This window comes from Copadichromis virginalis, linkage group LG23 (genome assembly GCF_057382275.1).
Source record: "Copadichromis virginalis isolate Kocher_CV1m ecotype Utaka linkage group LG23, C_Virginalis_male_GT1.1, whole genome shotgun sequence".
Classification (NCBI taxonomy): domain Eukaryota; kingdom Metazoa; phylum Chordata; class Actinopteri; order Cichliformes; family Cichlidae; genus Copadichromis; species Copadichromis virginalis.
In genome coordinates this window covers 47481789-47497223 of record NC_140639.1, presented here as the reverse complement: position 1 = coordinate 47497223, position 15435 = coordinate 47481789, and the positions used below count along the sequence as shown (strand labels likewise).

At 39.5% G+C, this 15435-nt stretch overlaps 2 protein-coding genes across 2 annotated transcripts in view; both read left to right on the top strand.

Annotated features, from left to right (window-relative positions):
- The window catches only part of LOC146681888 (OX-2 membrane glycoprotein-like), an 88524-nt gene that overhangs the window by 68636 nt on the left and 4453 nt on the right, over window positions 1-15435 (top strand). The gene's annotated exons all lie outside the window — the stretch shown is intronic.
- LOC146681889 (OX-2 membrane glycoprotein-like) lies at window positions 1588-4919 on the top strand. The gene is made up of 5 exons (XM_085449173.1): window positions 1588-2055; window positions 2231-2569; window positions 2692-3018; window positions 3176-3270; window positions 3424-4919. The coding sequence occupies exons 1-5, from the start codon at window positions 2001-2003 to the stop codon at window positions 3451-3453; spliced, it is 846 nt and encodes a 281-aa protein (XP_085305299.1). The 5' UTR covers window positions 1588-2000; the 3' UTR covers window positions 3454-4919.

Sequence of the window (15435 nt, the reverse complement as noted above, 5' to 3'; positions counted from 1 at the left end):
TCATAAATGGATATCCATCCATCCATCCGTTCGCTTCCGCTTATCATTTTCAGGGTCACGGGGGGCGCTGGAGCCTATCCCAGCTGTCATAGGGCGAGAGGCAGGGTACACCCTGGACAGTTCGCCAGTCTGTCGTAGGGCTAAATGGATAATTTAGTGATATTAGTCCATCTTACAGGAGGAACTGGAACAGCAGATTTTTGTGACTTCAGACTTGAACATTTCCTCTCCTTTAATATAGTGAAAGCAACATGTTTCATCTACATACATGTGCTGCAATCAGAGGACTCTTATGCATTAGAGTGATAAAAACTACAAGCTGAGCGTTAATGAAGGAATGAAACTGTGGCGTCTCCCCAGGGATGAAACAAGATACACAGAAGATTTTACAATCTGCGTGTCATTCTGCAGACCCTCGATCCTCCAACTATCTAATGAAGGTAATGCGCTGTGACAGAGTTACAAAATGAGAATATTATCTCTGACAAACCACCGATGGCATTCATTGACACGGACACTGTCCATTAATCTCTCCCTTAATTAAAAATTGCATTTTGATTTACATTAATACATTTCATCTTCTCAGGCTTTAAAACCAGGTTTGTCATTTGAGAGTCAGAGTGTGTGCAGTTCAGATAAAACCAGTTCATACCTGATGGGATGAATACTTTATTTGAATTTTTTTCCATGCATTCCTGTTAAAAACTTATTTACTGAGGTTTTACTTTACTTTACTTTATTTATATAGCACATATAATAACAACAAAATGTTGACCTGTACAAAGAAGGGAAAAAGTTTACACAGTAACAAATAACATAAATAACAAATACCTGATAAAAGATGATTAGGTGGACAGACAGGTAACTCTCATGCGGTGTCGAAAACCAGTGAGAATAAATGTGTTTTAAGATGGGATTTGAAAAGACTGATGGTCGGGCCCTTTCTAATGTGGAGAGGTAAATCATTCCACATTTTCGTTGCCACAAACACAAATTCCCAGTAACCTCTGTGGACCAGCCTCGACTTAAAAGTGGCCAAGAGCGAGAGATCACTTGATCTTAGATCTCTAGGGGGTATATGTGGCTGCAGTAAGTCAGACAGATGTTCTGGAGCCGGACCGTTCAGTGCTTTGTAAGTCAACAACAAAATGTTGTATTTAATTCTAAAGCGGCCTGGGAGCCAGTGAAGTGAGGCGAGCACTGGGGAAATATGCTCGTGTCTCTTTGAACGTGTCAGGAGACGAGCTGCAGCATTCTGGACCAGCTGGAGCCGTGCTAGACAAGACTGGCTAACACCTACATATAGAGAATTACAGTAGTCCAGTTGAGATAAGATAAAAGCGTGAATTGCTCGTTCTAGGTTTTTAAAAGATAAAAAGGATTTCACCTTGGATAAGAGCCTCAATTTTAAAAAAGGACGACTATACAACAGAGTCAATTTGTTTCTCAAAGGTAAACTTACTATCTCGTATAACCCCCAAATTTTTTGCATGCAGTTTAACAAAAGGTGCTAAACTGCGCAGGTCAAGATCCGGGGTACTAGAATTGCAGCTTGGTCCAAAGATGATCACAAGATGATCACGAGAAATTTGAGGCCATCCAGATCTTAACTTCGCAGAGACACTGAAATAAGGATTCCAGCGAAGCGGAGGTGTGTTGTTATTTGTAATCTTGTCTTGAGGATCTGATTCAGATGAGGAATGCGAGAAATGCAAATAGCAACGTTTTCACTTCCACTTTTTTGTGGCCGTTGTAATTTGAAACTTCATACTTAACTTTTTTTTTACAGAAGCCCTGAGAAAAAGCAGAAAGAAAACCATGAAAACAGAAGTATCTTCTTTAATTGAAGTTGTGTTTTTAAAACTCGCCAGTCATTGTGTTGTATGTCTGCACAGAATTCTGTGTAGTACATGCATATATTTATTCAATACAAACCTGACATCTTTTTATATCCACAGAGCTCTCGGGTTCATCTCAAACTTTGACACTTTATAACAGCAATGACATATTGTGTGCTTGTCTATCTACTTTTTGTCTGTGGAGTCCTTCCAAAAGGTAGGAAACAGTAACCAGTGTTTCTCTTTGATGCTGATTGTTTTTTTTTATCATGTTAATGTTTGACTTCATGTCAGGATAAGGATAAAAAGATAAGCTAAGAAAAGCTGCTTCTTTCACTGACTAATATTTCCTCATTCTCACATCTAACCGTTCATTTATTTTCTCCATGCAGCTCTAACAGCAGTGATCCAAACACAGCAGACTGTGCTGGCAGCAGTGGGAGAAGATGCTGAATTCAGCTGTCAGCTCTTGGACACTAAAGACGTCCTTCAGGTCACATGGCAGAAAATCTCACGTGATGTGGAGACAAATGTTGCCACCTACAGCAAGTACTATGGTCAGAGAGTGAATGATGGCTTTAACAATAAAGTCAAGTTTAAATACACTGGACTACAGAACTGCTCCATAGTCATCAGGAATGTGACGGAGCAGGATAAAGGCTGCTATCACTGTCTGTTTATCACTCACCCTGAAGGCTTCTTCACTGGTAGAACCTGCCTCCAAGTCTATGGTAAGAACTTTTACTTTCTTCAAGCAGATTAGACTCAATCAAATAAAGCTACTATGAAATGCGTCAGAAGCTGGTTTCTTCTTGACAATGTAGTCTTTGCAATATGTCCTGATCCTTCACAGAGCTGCATGAACCTGTTGTTGATGTCAGAGAGTCAAACTCTACTGAAGAGTGGGTTGTTTCCTGTTCAGCCACTGGTCGACCTGCTCCCACTGTAACACTCAGTGTCTCACAACAAGACCTCAGCTTCTCACAGTACAACACTGTCAGTGTGTCCAACACCAACGCTACATTCACTGTCACCACTACAGCTGTGCTCTCAGGTTCACGTAAACACAGCACACAGGTGGGATGTGCAGCACGAGTGCTCTCTGCTCCTCACAGAGAGGTGATGGTGACGATTCCTGAGGTCCAGCAGGTGTTTGCTGCTGCTACTGCTGATTATAATGGTGAGAAACTCTTTCAAAGTCACAGATTTATAAAGTGATGATATCTGAGTGAATTTGCATCTAATAACAATGACTTCAATAGGCCTACATTTCCCTGTGATCTATAATTGATGTATTAGCGTTGTCCATTGTAACATTGTTCCTGCTTTTCTCACAGATTCCACCTCAGTGATTGTAATAGCTACAATAGCAGGACTGACAGTTTTTGCTTTAGTAGCTGCTCTCATCGCACTCCTGCTTGAAGAAAAAGTGGTAACGTTTTTCTTCTGACTTAATATATGCCTTTTATGTGGCTCTTCCTATTAAAAGAATTATATGAATTGACTCCAAGAGTCTACATCCACATATATCCAGTAATATCTGTAAATATCTGCAGCGCTGACTTTAAACTGTTTAAATCCGCAGGTCTCCAAATCCAGGACCTCAGTCCTTTAGAGCAGCTGTGAGATGTACTGGAACAGGAGATTGTCATTCTTTGTGTGGAGCAGACAAATCTTCAGCAACCGTGTGATGCTATCAGCTATCATTTGTGTGTGTATGCTAAATCCTCACAGGCTAGTCTAACAGTGTTTTACTATTTTTGATTGTATAGAGAGATGAAACCATTGAAAGAGCTCATGAATTATATAGGAAATTCAATTCAATTCAATTTTATTTATATAGCGCCAAATCACAACAACAGTCGCCTCACAGCACTTTTTATCTTAGAAGATGTGATCACCAAACTGGCCCTCTCAAAAAGCAAAACATCCACTGTAACGTGTGTCTTTTCGTTTTAGTTCATTAAGTAATAAAAAAAAAATCTGGTGATCACATAGCACCCCTCCTCTTCAGTCTTTCAGTGTGAATCACATTACACTTCCTGTTTCTAAACATAATGACCACATAGAAAGCACAGCCTTGTACTTCCAGTCACATGAAAACCTCCGTTTTTTATTTTTTCTTCCTGTTAGTTCAATTTTTTGAGGTCAAACCCTCAAAACTCTAGTTAACCCTTCTTCAGTCTCTCATACCTGCTAAAAACCGAATAGTGTCACCTTTTCATAAACAGCCTGGGTTATAATTTTGGCTCTACTTTATGGCTGTGAATACATTAAAGCATTTTACACTTAAGTGCTGTGCTGTGCTCAGTGTTGATTTTCTTTTTATAATGTTCATATTTCTCATATTTGTACGTTTTATACAGGATTTGTGTTTATCTGTGTCCCTGTCTTGATGTGAAAGTCACACTGGAGTACAGCATGTAATGTAATGTTGTAGTTTTTGCACATTATCAATAGGGCTTTTCAATCCTGCGTGCTGTGTGAGATACTTCCTGGGTTTGGGGTGCAGCATTGCTGTTCTTGCCTTTTATGTGAAGGTCCTCTTAGGGAAATATAGCCTGACAAAGTAGGACTATCATAATGATTTATTTTAATGCGCAATATAACAAAAAAATTGTAAAGAGCCAGAATAAAACAATAGATCTTATGCAGAAATATTAGAGACAAATCGGGACTAAATTACTAATAAAGATTATATAAAGACTGTTCCCACTTCTACTTTTTTTTATTTATTTATTATGTCTTTTTATAATTATTCTAGACCAGGGGTCAGCAACTTTGAACACCCACAGAGTCACTGGATTTGGTTTCCACGGAAAAGAAAACACTGGGGGCCGCAAATACTGTGTTGACATCTAACATGAAGATAACACTCTATAAATTGTTTTTTTTTCTTTATGCTTTGTATAAACAACTATAGTGTGTTGCTTGTTAAATCCATGAAGTGCTATAGAGAAAATTTAATTTTATGTATGTAAGGAATACATTTCGAACTTTTAAAAAATTATAACAAAAAAGAAAGACACCCAGTCTAAGGTCTCTTTTCAGTGAATTAAAAAGCTGAACTATCACATCACAGCAAGGTACGCCAGTGTGTTTTGTTGAACGGACCTAGAAGCAGAGTTTGAAGAGGATTAGCAGGTTTTAACAAAAAGCAATCTTTTATTTGGATGATGGCACGTGAAAAACATGGACCCTAGAAAAACTAAGAAAACTAGGAAACAGTTTGTCTGTGACTATGGGGGAGATAACAGACGACCTGACAAAAACATATAGTGGACACAAATGTACACAGGAGGTGATCACGGGAAGAGAGGACACATGGGGAAACGGCTGACTGACTAATGACGTGACAGGGGAAGTGAAACTACATACAATGAACAAAGAAGTAGCCTTGATCTGAATTTTAATTTTTTTTTTAAAAAGCACTATGCTACTAAAAAATTGCTTCTGCTCCTGAACCTCTGCAAACAGCACCTGCAAATCGGGGCTGTACAAAGTCACTTCCATCTTTACAGGACTGTAAGCTCTCGTCTGTGAGGCGTGAGCGGTGTTTGTTTTTAACATAGTTCATGGTGGAGAACAGCTGCTCACGTACAACGTCACATACGTATCTGGATCCGAAGATCGGCAATCCACATATTAGGCATACTGGTAGGCTGCCCTCCTCAGAAGTAAATGCAAATGAATCTGCCCAGGCATCATTAAATGTTCTATTTTCTTCTGATATTTTTCTTTTTTCACATTTCTCCATACTTGGCCTACCTGGAGTTGAAAGTCTCGATAAATGCACGGCAGGTATACTGGCTTCCACAAGTGTGACGCTTATTTTGAGTGACGAAAAATAATAAAATATAATTTTATTTTTATATTTCAAGATCGCAATAATCTTTCAATTTAGAATTACAATTTTTAAAAGAACTAACACAAATAAAATACACTTCAGTTAAATACTTGTATAAGGACTAAAGAGCTGCATGCGGCTCTGGAACCGCAGGTTGCCGACCCCTGTTCTAGACTGTATGCTCCCAGGTCCCTCTTTGACTTTCCTTGTTGCTTTGTTGCCCAGCATTACCACTCTTACTTGCTATTTTGCTGGTGTAAAGTGTTAATTAATCGGGGTGTTATTATCGCAGATGACCTCAATAAAGATAGATTTATTACACCTCAAACCACTTTTATTTAGTTGTTTTTTCTTCTTCAGAAAGATCAGAAGTGTCTTAAATTAAATCTGAATCTTTCATTACACAATATTGTATTACAAGAAAACAAAAGCGCATTTACTCACGTGTCACAGTTGAAGTCTAAATTCAATACTCGTATGATCTGATGGTAAAAGGAGCATTGTGTTCTTCCACTTCATACTTCTCGGCTGTTACACAGAATTCAGGTTTACATGTTGCAGAATGTGGCGTGGTGGAATAATTGAGTAAATCTCTTACTTGTGTGAGATGTGGACCACACCCATGTGAGAGTGGAGATTCTTCTCTAGTCCAGTTGGCAGCTATTTGGAGTTGAGTAAAGGGAGTAGTTGACTGGTGATGATTTGAGCCCTTCTCTATAAAGGGGAGAGAAAACAGGTTATGGGGGAAAGGGGGGGGAGACACATGAGGTTGAGGAGTGGAGGTTTGGAGAGCTGTGTGCTTTCAACATGTATGGTGTGGTTGTTGGAGTTAGTGTGTGTTTGGATTTCAGGAGTACCTAAGTGGATTTTTTTTTTTTTTTGCCTGTCCCATTTGGTCCTTTAGCCATCAGAATTGTTGTCTGAAGACCAACAAGGATACCCAATGGATTTACTTTGCCAAATGGATCATCCTGGCATTGCCGTATTGGTCCATTTGATCGACCTTTGTTTTTATTATTTATTATATTTTATTTTCAGATGTTACAGACGGGACAGACATGAGTGAGGGATAGGAAAGGGAGAGAGAAAAAAAATCTCCTGGATCACCTGTTGAGAGGAGAAGAATAGAAAACAAGCAAAAAAAACAAAAAAAACAAAGCAACATACTAAACACAACACCATCGCATTAATCTAGCTAAGTGTAAACAGCAGTAAATACTAAAAATTCAATGTTGTTGTGCAGCACACAGGACAGACAGCGCACAATGTGCTTTGAAGTAGCAGCCAAGAAAGGTGTAATTTAAGTCTACGAGCAGTGAACATCCGTGTGCACACCTGTGTGGATCAGCGCGCTTGTATTCAAATGGTTTCCACATGTAATGGTCTGCTAGAGGATGTAGCGAGCCATAGCCCCGTCCCCCAGGGCATGAAGCAGGCATGGAGGAGATCCAGGCCCCAGACATCCAGAGGCCCCAGAGTGTGAGAGCCCAAGGAGGACCTACCTTAGTGGATTTAGTGAGTGAGATTAGCAGGAGAGTCGGTCGAAGGCCTGTACAGGTCTGCAAGTTGGAGAAATCACATATGCTAAGATACTCAGAAATGGAAATCTACTGATTGGTTGTAACATAGAAGTGCAGGTGGAAAAAGCAAGAAAACTTTTGGGTGTGTGCAAAGTTAACGTGAAAAATACTATAAGAGTAGGGGAAAGGAGAACTAATGGAAGTAAAGGAGCAAGGAGTGCCCTTAAATGTCAATATGAAAAAAGAAAGCGACATTTGTAGAGGTATGTAAAATGGTTGAGCAAGAGAGACAGATTAGGAAACCCAGGTTAGGGGAGAAACAAGTGATAGAAAGAGTAATGGAAATGGGTGAAAGGAAACTAGAGGAAGAGAAGAAGATGATGGTGACATTCATTGTGAAAGTAATACATGGAACATCAGATGTGAAGTCCAAGACTGAGAGGATTCATGTCATAGTTTAGATATGAAGAACATCATTTGGGAGGACATAAGGGGTGAACTAAGTAGTTATGCAAGTCAAGAGGGATAATGTGGTGGTTAATTTTTATAACCATATTAATCCTACAGTGGAATGCAAGTTTTTTGTCAAATGGTCAAGATTTTAAACAGTCTATATATGATCAGAAAGAAAAACCTGACTGAGGTCCCTTTTCAAGACTCTCTAGCTCCCCCCCGGAGGCTCTGCTTATCCTTTCTCTCCAGATTGAACTGAAGAACAAGCTCTACTTAAAACACCTCCGGGTGCCCAGGTCAAGCCAGACGCAGCTTCCCAAACCCTGACTCGCTTTAAGCCTTTCTCTCCAGAATCCCAGACATCTAGTAGCTACGTTTCTGTTAAATTCTCTGGTCCTTATGTTGTAGAGAAAAAGCTCAGCAAGACCAACTACATTATTCAAACCCCAGATCGTAGACGTCCTACTCGGTTGTGTCACGTCAACATGATGAAGTTGTATAACTCTCGTGAACCTTCAACTGTGCCACAGTGTGGGAAGCATCTGAAATGTCAATTCAATTCAATTCAATTCAGTTTTATTTATATAGCCCCATAACAACCGTCGCCTCAAGGCACTTTATAATGTAAGGTAGACCCTAAAATAACACATTTAGAGAAAAAAACCCAACAATCATATGACCCCCTATGAGCAAGCACTTTGGCAACAGTGGGAAGGAAAAACTCCCTTTTAACAGGAAGAAACCTCCGGCAGAACCAGGTTCAGGGAGGGGCGGGGCCATCTGCTGCGACCGGTTGGGGTGAGAGAAGGAAGACAGGATAAAGACATGCTGTGGAAGAGAGACAGAGATTAATAAAAAGTGTGATTCACTGCAGAGAGGTCTATTAACACATGTTGGGTGAGAAAGGTGGCTGAAAAGGAAATACTGAATGCATCATGGGAATCCCCCAGCAGCCTACATCTATTGCAGCATAACTAAGGGAGGATTCAGGGTGATGCGATCCAGCCCTAAATATATGCCATAGATCTCCAATCTAAGGAGATTGGATTTTGGGGGCAAGAGAAGCTGCAGAGAGGTGTGTAAGACTGCAGCTCTGCTTCCTGGTCCCAACTCTGAATAGTCACATTTTGTGGGATTTAATAATTTGGCCAGACTTTGAGATTTCTAAAAATGAGAGCTGCTCCATCCAGCTGGGATGGATGCCATCTCTCTTAACAAGACCCGGTTTCCTCCAGAAGGTTTCCCAATTATCTATGAAGCCCACATTGTTTTTTGGACACCACTCAGACAGGCAGCAATTTAAGGAGAACATGCGGCTAAACATGTCACTACTGGTCCGACTGGGGAGGAAACCAGAGAAAACTACAGAGTCCAACATTATTTTGGCAAAGTTGCACACCAATTCAAGACTGATTTTAGTGACTTCCGATTGACATAAACGGGTGTCATTACTGCCAACGTGAATTATAATTTCAGCTTTTGTAATGCTCGACCACTTCCTGCAGTACACGGTTATGCCTTTTGGCATGTGTAATGATCCTTTTGCAGAGAGCCGGGTAGTTGTGGGGGATTTGTATTCAGCTGCTCTCCCTGATCGTTTCCCAATGAAACCACCAAAGTTTCCTACCTGATTGGAACACTGCAGGGTAGAACCTCTGTTATGGGCTCAGGCTTATCTCTCTTCTCGTCCACTCCAGTTCTGCTCGTGTGATGAGTTTTTGGAGGAATTAAAGAAGACTGGCGGATTAAGGATGGCGGATTAAGCTCGAGGTCTTCCAAATGTGCTGTTTGCGTCAGATTCTGGGAGTGTCCCTCCGTGATCGTCTCAGCAACAGCGTGATACGTAGCCAATGTCACCAGCAGCCCTCAATGGAAGAGCTGATTAGGAAGCAACCACTGCAATGGTTTGGCCACATCTGCCACATAAGCAACCATTGCCTACCATATCACCTTTTGATGCAGTAGAACCCCGCTCACTGGAGAATCAAGCATGATGCGCTCAAGAAGACTTGGATCAAGCAAATTGGAGACGATCTTAAACAACGACATCTAACCCTCGAGCAAGCAAAGGTGAAGGCTAGAGACCACAAGGCCTGGAAGTGCATCATTGATCAAGATGGAAACCCTACTGCACCCACAGTGACGTATTGGCTTTGTTGACAACCTCCCCTGCCAATCCCCAGCTAGGGACAAAAGAAAAAGAAGTGCGGCGGATTACCTCAAAAATTTATGGTCAGCTGCAGCAGAGGTGGGTTGGCTGGATCGAGCATTGCAGGAGTATACATTCAAATACTAATTCAGACTAAGAGGGATTCACTCGCTTCTCGGGATGAGACTATGACCTTTGAAGAGTTAACCTCTCTTATGCTTTGTATTGACAGTCTCTTAAGGAAAAGGGTAATGGAGAAACACAACAGTTCCTGTTGGGCTTTGCCTCTTTTTCAGGGAGCTCTGTTTAGTTTTAGCAGCGGCAAGCTCCTCTCCTCCTTGCAGGTCCGCGCAAGGAGGAGAGGAGGACGGCAGCAAAAAGGAAGAACCTGGATATAAGAAAGTATTTTTCAAAGAAACCTGTAAGTCACTTAAAGCCAAGTTAACTCGTAAAATTTGTCCCTCATAATAACGTTACAGGCTATGCTAGGCTTTGGCCCACATCAGTCTGAAATTGTATTTTGATTGAAAGTGTCAGAGAAATCGGCAGCCTCGAGCAAGCCAGGATATTAGTTTACAGAGGCTGTTAAAATTACATGTCTAATGTTAAAATGTTGGTGAGACAATAATTACATTCTAATGGCACTGACATATTCATAGGGTTAATTTTTGAGACAAAATATCATGAGGTAATCTTGATTTTGCAAATATTCCACCTTGTAGTGCAGTTTGCACAAATTGTTTTTAAAATGCACTCAGCCTACAAACATTACTGACAAGTCAAGATGTGCACAAATTGACAGAAACACTGAAGCAGCTACACATTTTATTCTTATTGTGATGTATGTCCTATTGTCAAAAAGTCGATGGAACGTTTTGCATTGTCAAAGGCCACTGCGGGTGCCTTTGGCTTTATTTTGTAATACTGGAGTTATTTTTCTACGAAATTTTGAACTTTGAGAGTGTTTAAACAAGAGAGAGAAGTGTGGAAATGTTCGAGCCTGTCGGAGAAAAGTGTATAAAGTGTGCAGTGAGGGGTTTTACAGCCAAATTAAGTTAGCTACTTTCTATATTTCACCTGGGTTGGTTTTAGAACGTAACTACTGCGATAAACGAGGGACCGCTGTATAGCTAACTTCTACCGGTGCTTCATCCACAACTACAGTCAGGTAGCAGCAGCACACTCACACGACTTAACTCCACAAAGCTCCCCTTCACCTGGTCTCACGAAGCTGATAGAGCTTTTGCCAAACTCAAAGACTTGTTTTCATCTGCTCCAGTTCTGATTCACCCAGAGAGCCATAAGCCATTTATTGTAGAAGTAGATGACAATGGATCCTCTTTTAGGTCTGGAAGATGATATGATTATGAAGATGATACAGATTAATAAACAATCTATTTTTTGGGTGTAGTTTTTAATAAGATATTAACTTGAAAAAAATCACAGAGCACATTATGGGGAAAAGTAAAAAGGTACTTAATATTATAACATGTTTAGCAGGGTTGACAAATGGTCTGTCACGTTAATTTGCTCAAGAATAGATTTTGGACATGTAGTATATGGGTCAGTGGATAAAAATTGGCTAAAAAATTTGGATGTTATCCAAGCTCAAGCACTGAGACTTTGCTTAAGGGCAGTTAAAACAATGCCAATGTGTGCTTTACAAGTAGAATCAGAAGAAAGTCCACTATATATTAGAAGACAACTAGTTAATAGTTAACAATTGGATACAGGTCATAATAAAAGTCATCCTGTTAAGAAAGTGTTAGAGAATTGTTGGGAAAGAGAAAAGATTTTAAAAATAGTTTTGGGTGGGTTGGGGATAATAGAGCTAGAGCATTTAAAGTATTAAATGCTTTACCATTTATTAAGTATTAAGAATAGAAGAATTACAACAGATATTTGTCAAGAATTTTATAATAGAGTGGTACAGTGACTATTTACAGATTTATACAGATGGATCGAAAGGTCACAGTTGCAGAAGGGAAGCCAGTTAAAATTGGAGACTCCAGTTAGAGAAATGAACATTTCAAAGGAAAATCGTTTTAACCTGGCCTGGAAGCTTTTCCTTTTAAAATAATCAAATGACACTGGAGGGAGGACTCGTTTTAATCAGGATTTATGTGGACTTGTTGTGATAAAAAGACTGAATTGGAAACTTTTGGTGTGCTGAGTTCAAGGAGCAACACCCTATTCTGGAATTCGCAGGTAACCAATGAGAGGAGTTCAAGACTTGAAGAAGAAGAGCTTGAGAGTTGAACTCCCAGGATCTGGTGTGGAAACCCATTCTCTAACAACACACGGTCTGATAAGGTGGTTGGAAAGTCTTTCTCAGGAAGATGCAAAATTTGTATGTGCTTGGCTGCTTGTTCTTCTTAGTGACCACCTTTTCCTGTTTGTAACCAGGCTAATAATTTGGGCAGCTTTGGGCCTTGGATTGCAGACCGGAACTGTGTCCTCAGCCACCAATCTGCTTTGGAGGAAAAATAAATCTTGTGCACCTTATTTTCAGTGTGAGTGTGGTGGTTTTCTACTGGTCACTATTAGAACTTGTTACTTTCTTGGATGCCATTTTTCTGCCCATCTAACATACATGGTGTATTAGTTGGTAGTAAAGCAACTCTCCTATGGATGAATACTGCCTCCACCTGAGAGGTCAGCTATATCTGTAACTATGTGAAAGAGCAGAAGAGCAGAGAGCTGAAACTGATGGTGGTGGTCAGACACGTGACTTTATGTTCTTTTTGACATGAGCAGAGGAGGGAGGGTGAATGTGTTGGAGCTGAAGCTGCCTGGAAGGAGGAAAAGAGGAAGACCTCAGAGAAGATACATGGATGTAGTAAAGGACATGCAGAGGGTTGGTGTGGCAGAGGATGGATGGGGTGAAATTCAGGCAGGTGATCTGCTTTGGCGACCCATTAAAGGGGGCAGAGAATTAACTACATACATATTTATTTATTTATTTTTAAATATATTATTTATGTGACTTATTCATCCAAGAGCAACTTAGCTTCTGATTCGAGTAGCAGGTACTAAAAAATAAAAATTACCAAGCGACGAAGAGGCTTTACTGAATTCTCAAAATGCAGAAAAATAACGATTTAGATGGATGATTAAAAGATTTCAGCCCTGCAAGGAATGCACAGATGACACTCTACTGCACTGGGAAGTTTTTGTACTTTACTTTGTGTTTATTTCACAGCTGGGAATTTCCACAAGGAAGGGACTAAGTGAAATTCTCTAATTTGTTTCTATGCATTGTATAATAGCCAGTGAGGGGACAGACATGGCAAATGGTGCAACATGTCAGACTGTGGGATTATACATTTGTTAGTTTTTCTAATGGCCTCTTGAAAAGGTAAGTTTTATTCCATATTGTCATTTTTGGTTTTTTAAGTTATTTATTGTGACAGGAAAACAAAACAAAACAAGAAGCTCCTAAAAAGGTCATAAATGTGAGAACTTTTCCAAAGAAATCTCAGTCAGTTATGCCTGAGACAGAGAGATGATTATAACAGAGTAAAGATAGCATTAAAATGTTGGTGACAGAAGTAATGCCAAAATCTCAACAAGCCAAAGTTACATACATGTTAAAGGGAAAGATCAAACAGTACTGAAATGAAGAAGTGGGCATTACGGGGCTTCCCCAGTGAAATAACTGAACTTGGAGCACAAAATAATAAATAACATACCAGTAATGCGCGGAGGGAAGGCTTCTGAGAAAATGTATAAGTTCACAGGGAATTTCTACAATAGCACGAGTTAGAGGTGGGCAGATTGATGCAGTTATCAATAGTATTGATACCAATGCTGGTATTGTTACTGGAGATATATTACTGCAATAGGATTGGTACTTTGTTTCTGTCCTGTAAGTTCAGTATGTACCTCAGTGAATTCTGTTATGTAGTTGTTGTTTTTTTTTTTTAAATGAAACATAAAACACGGACTATGAAAGCCTCTTATTTTGTTTGTGCAGCTCTAACAGCAGTGATACAAGCACAGCAGACTGTGCTGGTTGCAGTGGGAGAAGATGCTGAATTCAGCTGTCAGCTCTTGGACACTAAAGACGTCGTTCAGGTCACATGGCAGAAAATCTTACAAGATGTGGAGACAAATGTTGACACCTACAGCTTTACTGAATTTTCAAAATGCAGAAAAAAATGATTGAGTTTGCTGATTAAAACACTGATGAAACTCTGCACTGGGAAGTTTTTGTACTTTACTTGGTACAGTTGATCATTCTAACACGCCTTGGAATGTCCCACAAGGAAGGGAGATTCTTCCTTCCTTCGTGGACATTTGAGTTTTCAATAATTTGGCTATTGTACGACGTTGTTTCAATACGTGGTACAATAGCCAGTGGGGACACAGAGACGTGCACCATGTCAAACTGTGGGATTCTGTGTTTGTTTTTTCTTTTTATGGCCTTTTCAAAAGGTAAGTTTTATTCCGTATTGTTGTTTTTGTTTTTCAAAGTTATTTATTGTGACAAGAGAAAAAAAAAAAGAAAACAAGAACCTTCACTCGTAATAATTAAAAATTGATCCTAAAATGTGAGAACTTTTCTCTGAAGTGACAAAGAGATTGTCTTTAGACAGAATTAGAGGGAGATACAATTACTGAAGAGTTTAGATTTTGTTTGAATGAGTGACAAAACGTTTCTCCCACTGAACACTCAGCCTAATAAAAAAGAACAAAATCAACTTTCTGTGTTGAGTTGTTCATCATTCAGATTAATGAGACTGTTTTGAGAGCTGTGTGAAAACAGCTTTAGACTGTTTTGTTAAAGGTTGCCCCATGCCTATTCATATTACGATGAAAGCAATAGATAAACCACATGTTTGTGTGTTATGTATGTATGGTTGGTAAATTAACAGAAGTTGGGTTGTATGTGGCCTACAATGTAAAAGACGTTTCACAACCCCAATGTAGTTAAAAACAAGAAGGCACTCATTTCCATTAGACAGAGACGGAGTTCAGGTCATAAGTAGTTTACTGACAATTATTTAACATTTGAAATTAAAAGATCCGTCAGTCCATTCACATATATACTGTTCAGAGAAGGAATGTAGTTTAGAGCAAAGTGTAGTAGTGTGAAGTGGCTAAACACACTCACCAATTGTTCTAAAATAAACAATTTATCAAAACATTAACAGTCTTTCACACATACATACGGTTTATACACTATTTTAAAAAGAAGGGCTTGAAGACTTGATTGATTACAAAAAAGTCTATTAAAATGTTCTGGGTAACCACAGAAATCTTAGTCAGTTATGTCTGAGAGAGAATGTTTATGACAGAAGTAATGCCAAAATCTCAACAAACCAAAGTTACATACATGCTAAAGAGAAAGATCAAACAGTGCTGAAATTAGGAAGTGGGCAATATAGGGCTTCCCCAGTGAAATAACTGATCTGAAATAATTGAGGCACAAATTAATAAATAACATACCAGTAATCCACAGAAGGGGAGGCCTCTGGGAAAATGTAGAAAATCAATGGGAATTTCTACAGTAGCACGAGTTACCAGTCAATACCAGTCCTGGTATTGGTTATGTTGAAGTGATGGGTTTTATAATTCATTTTTGGTCCACTGAAGGGATTGTTTTGTAACCCCAATATTGATATT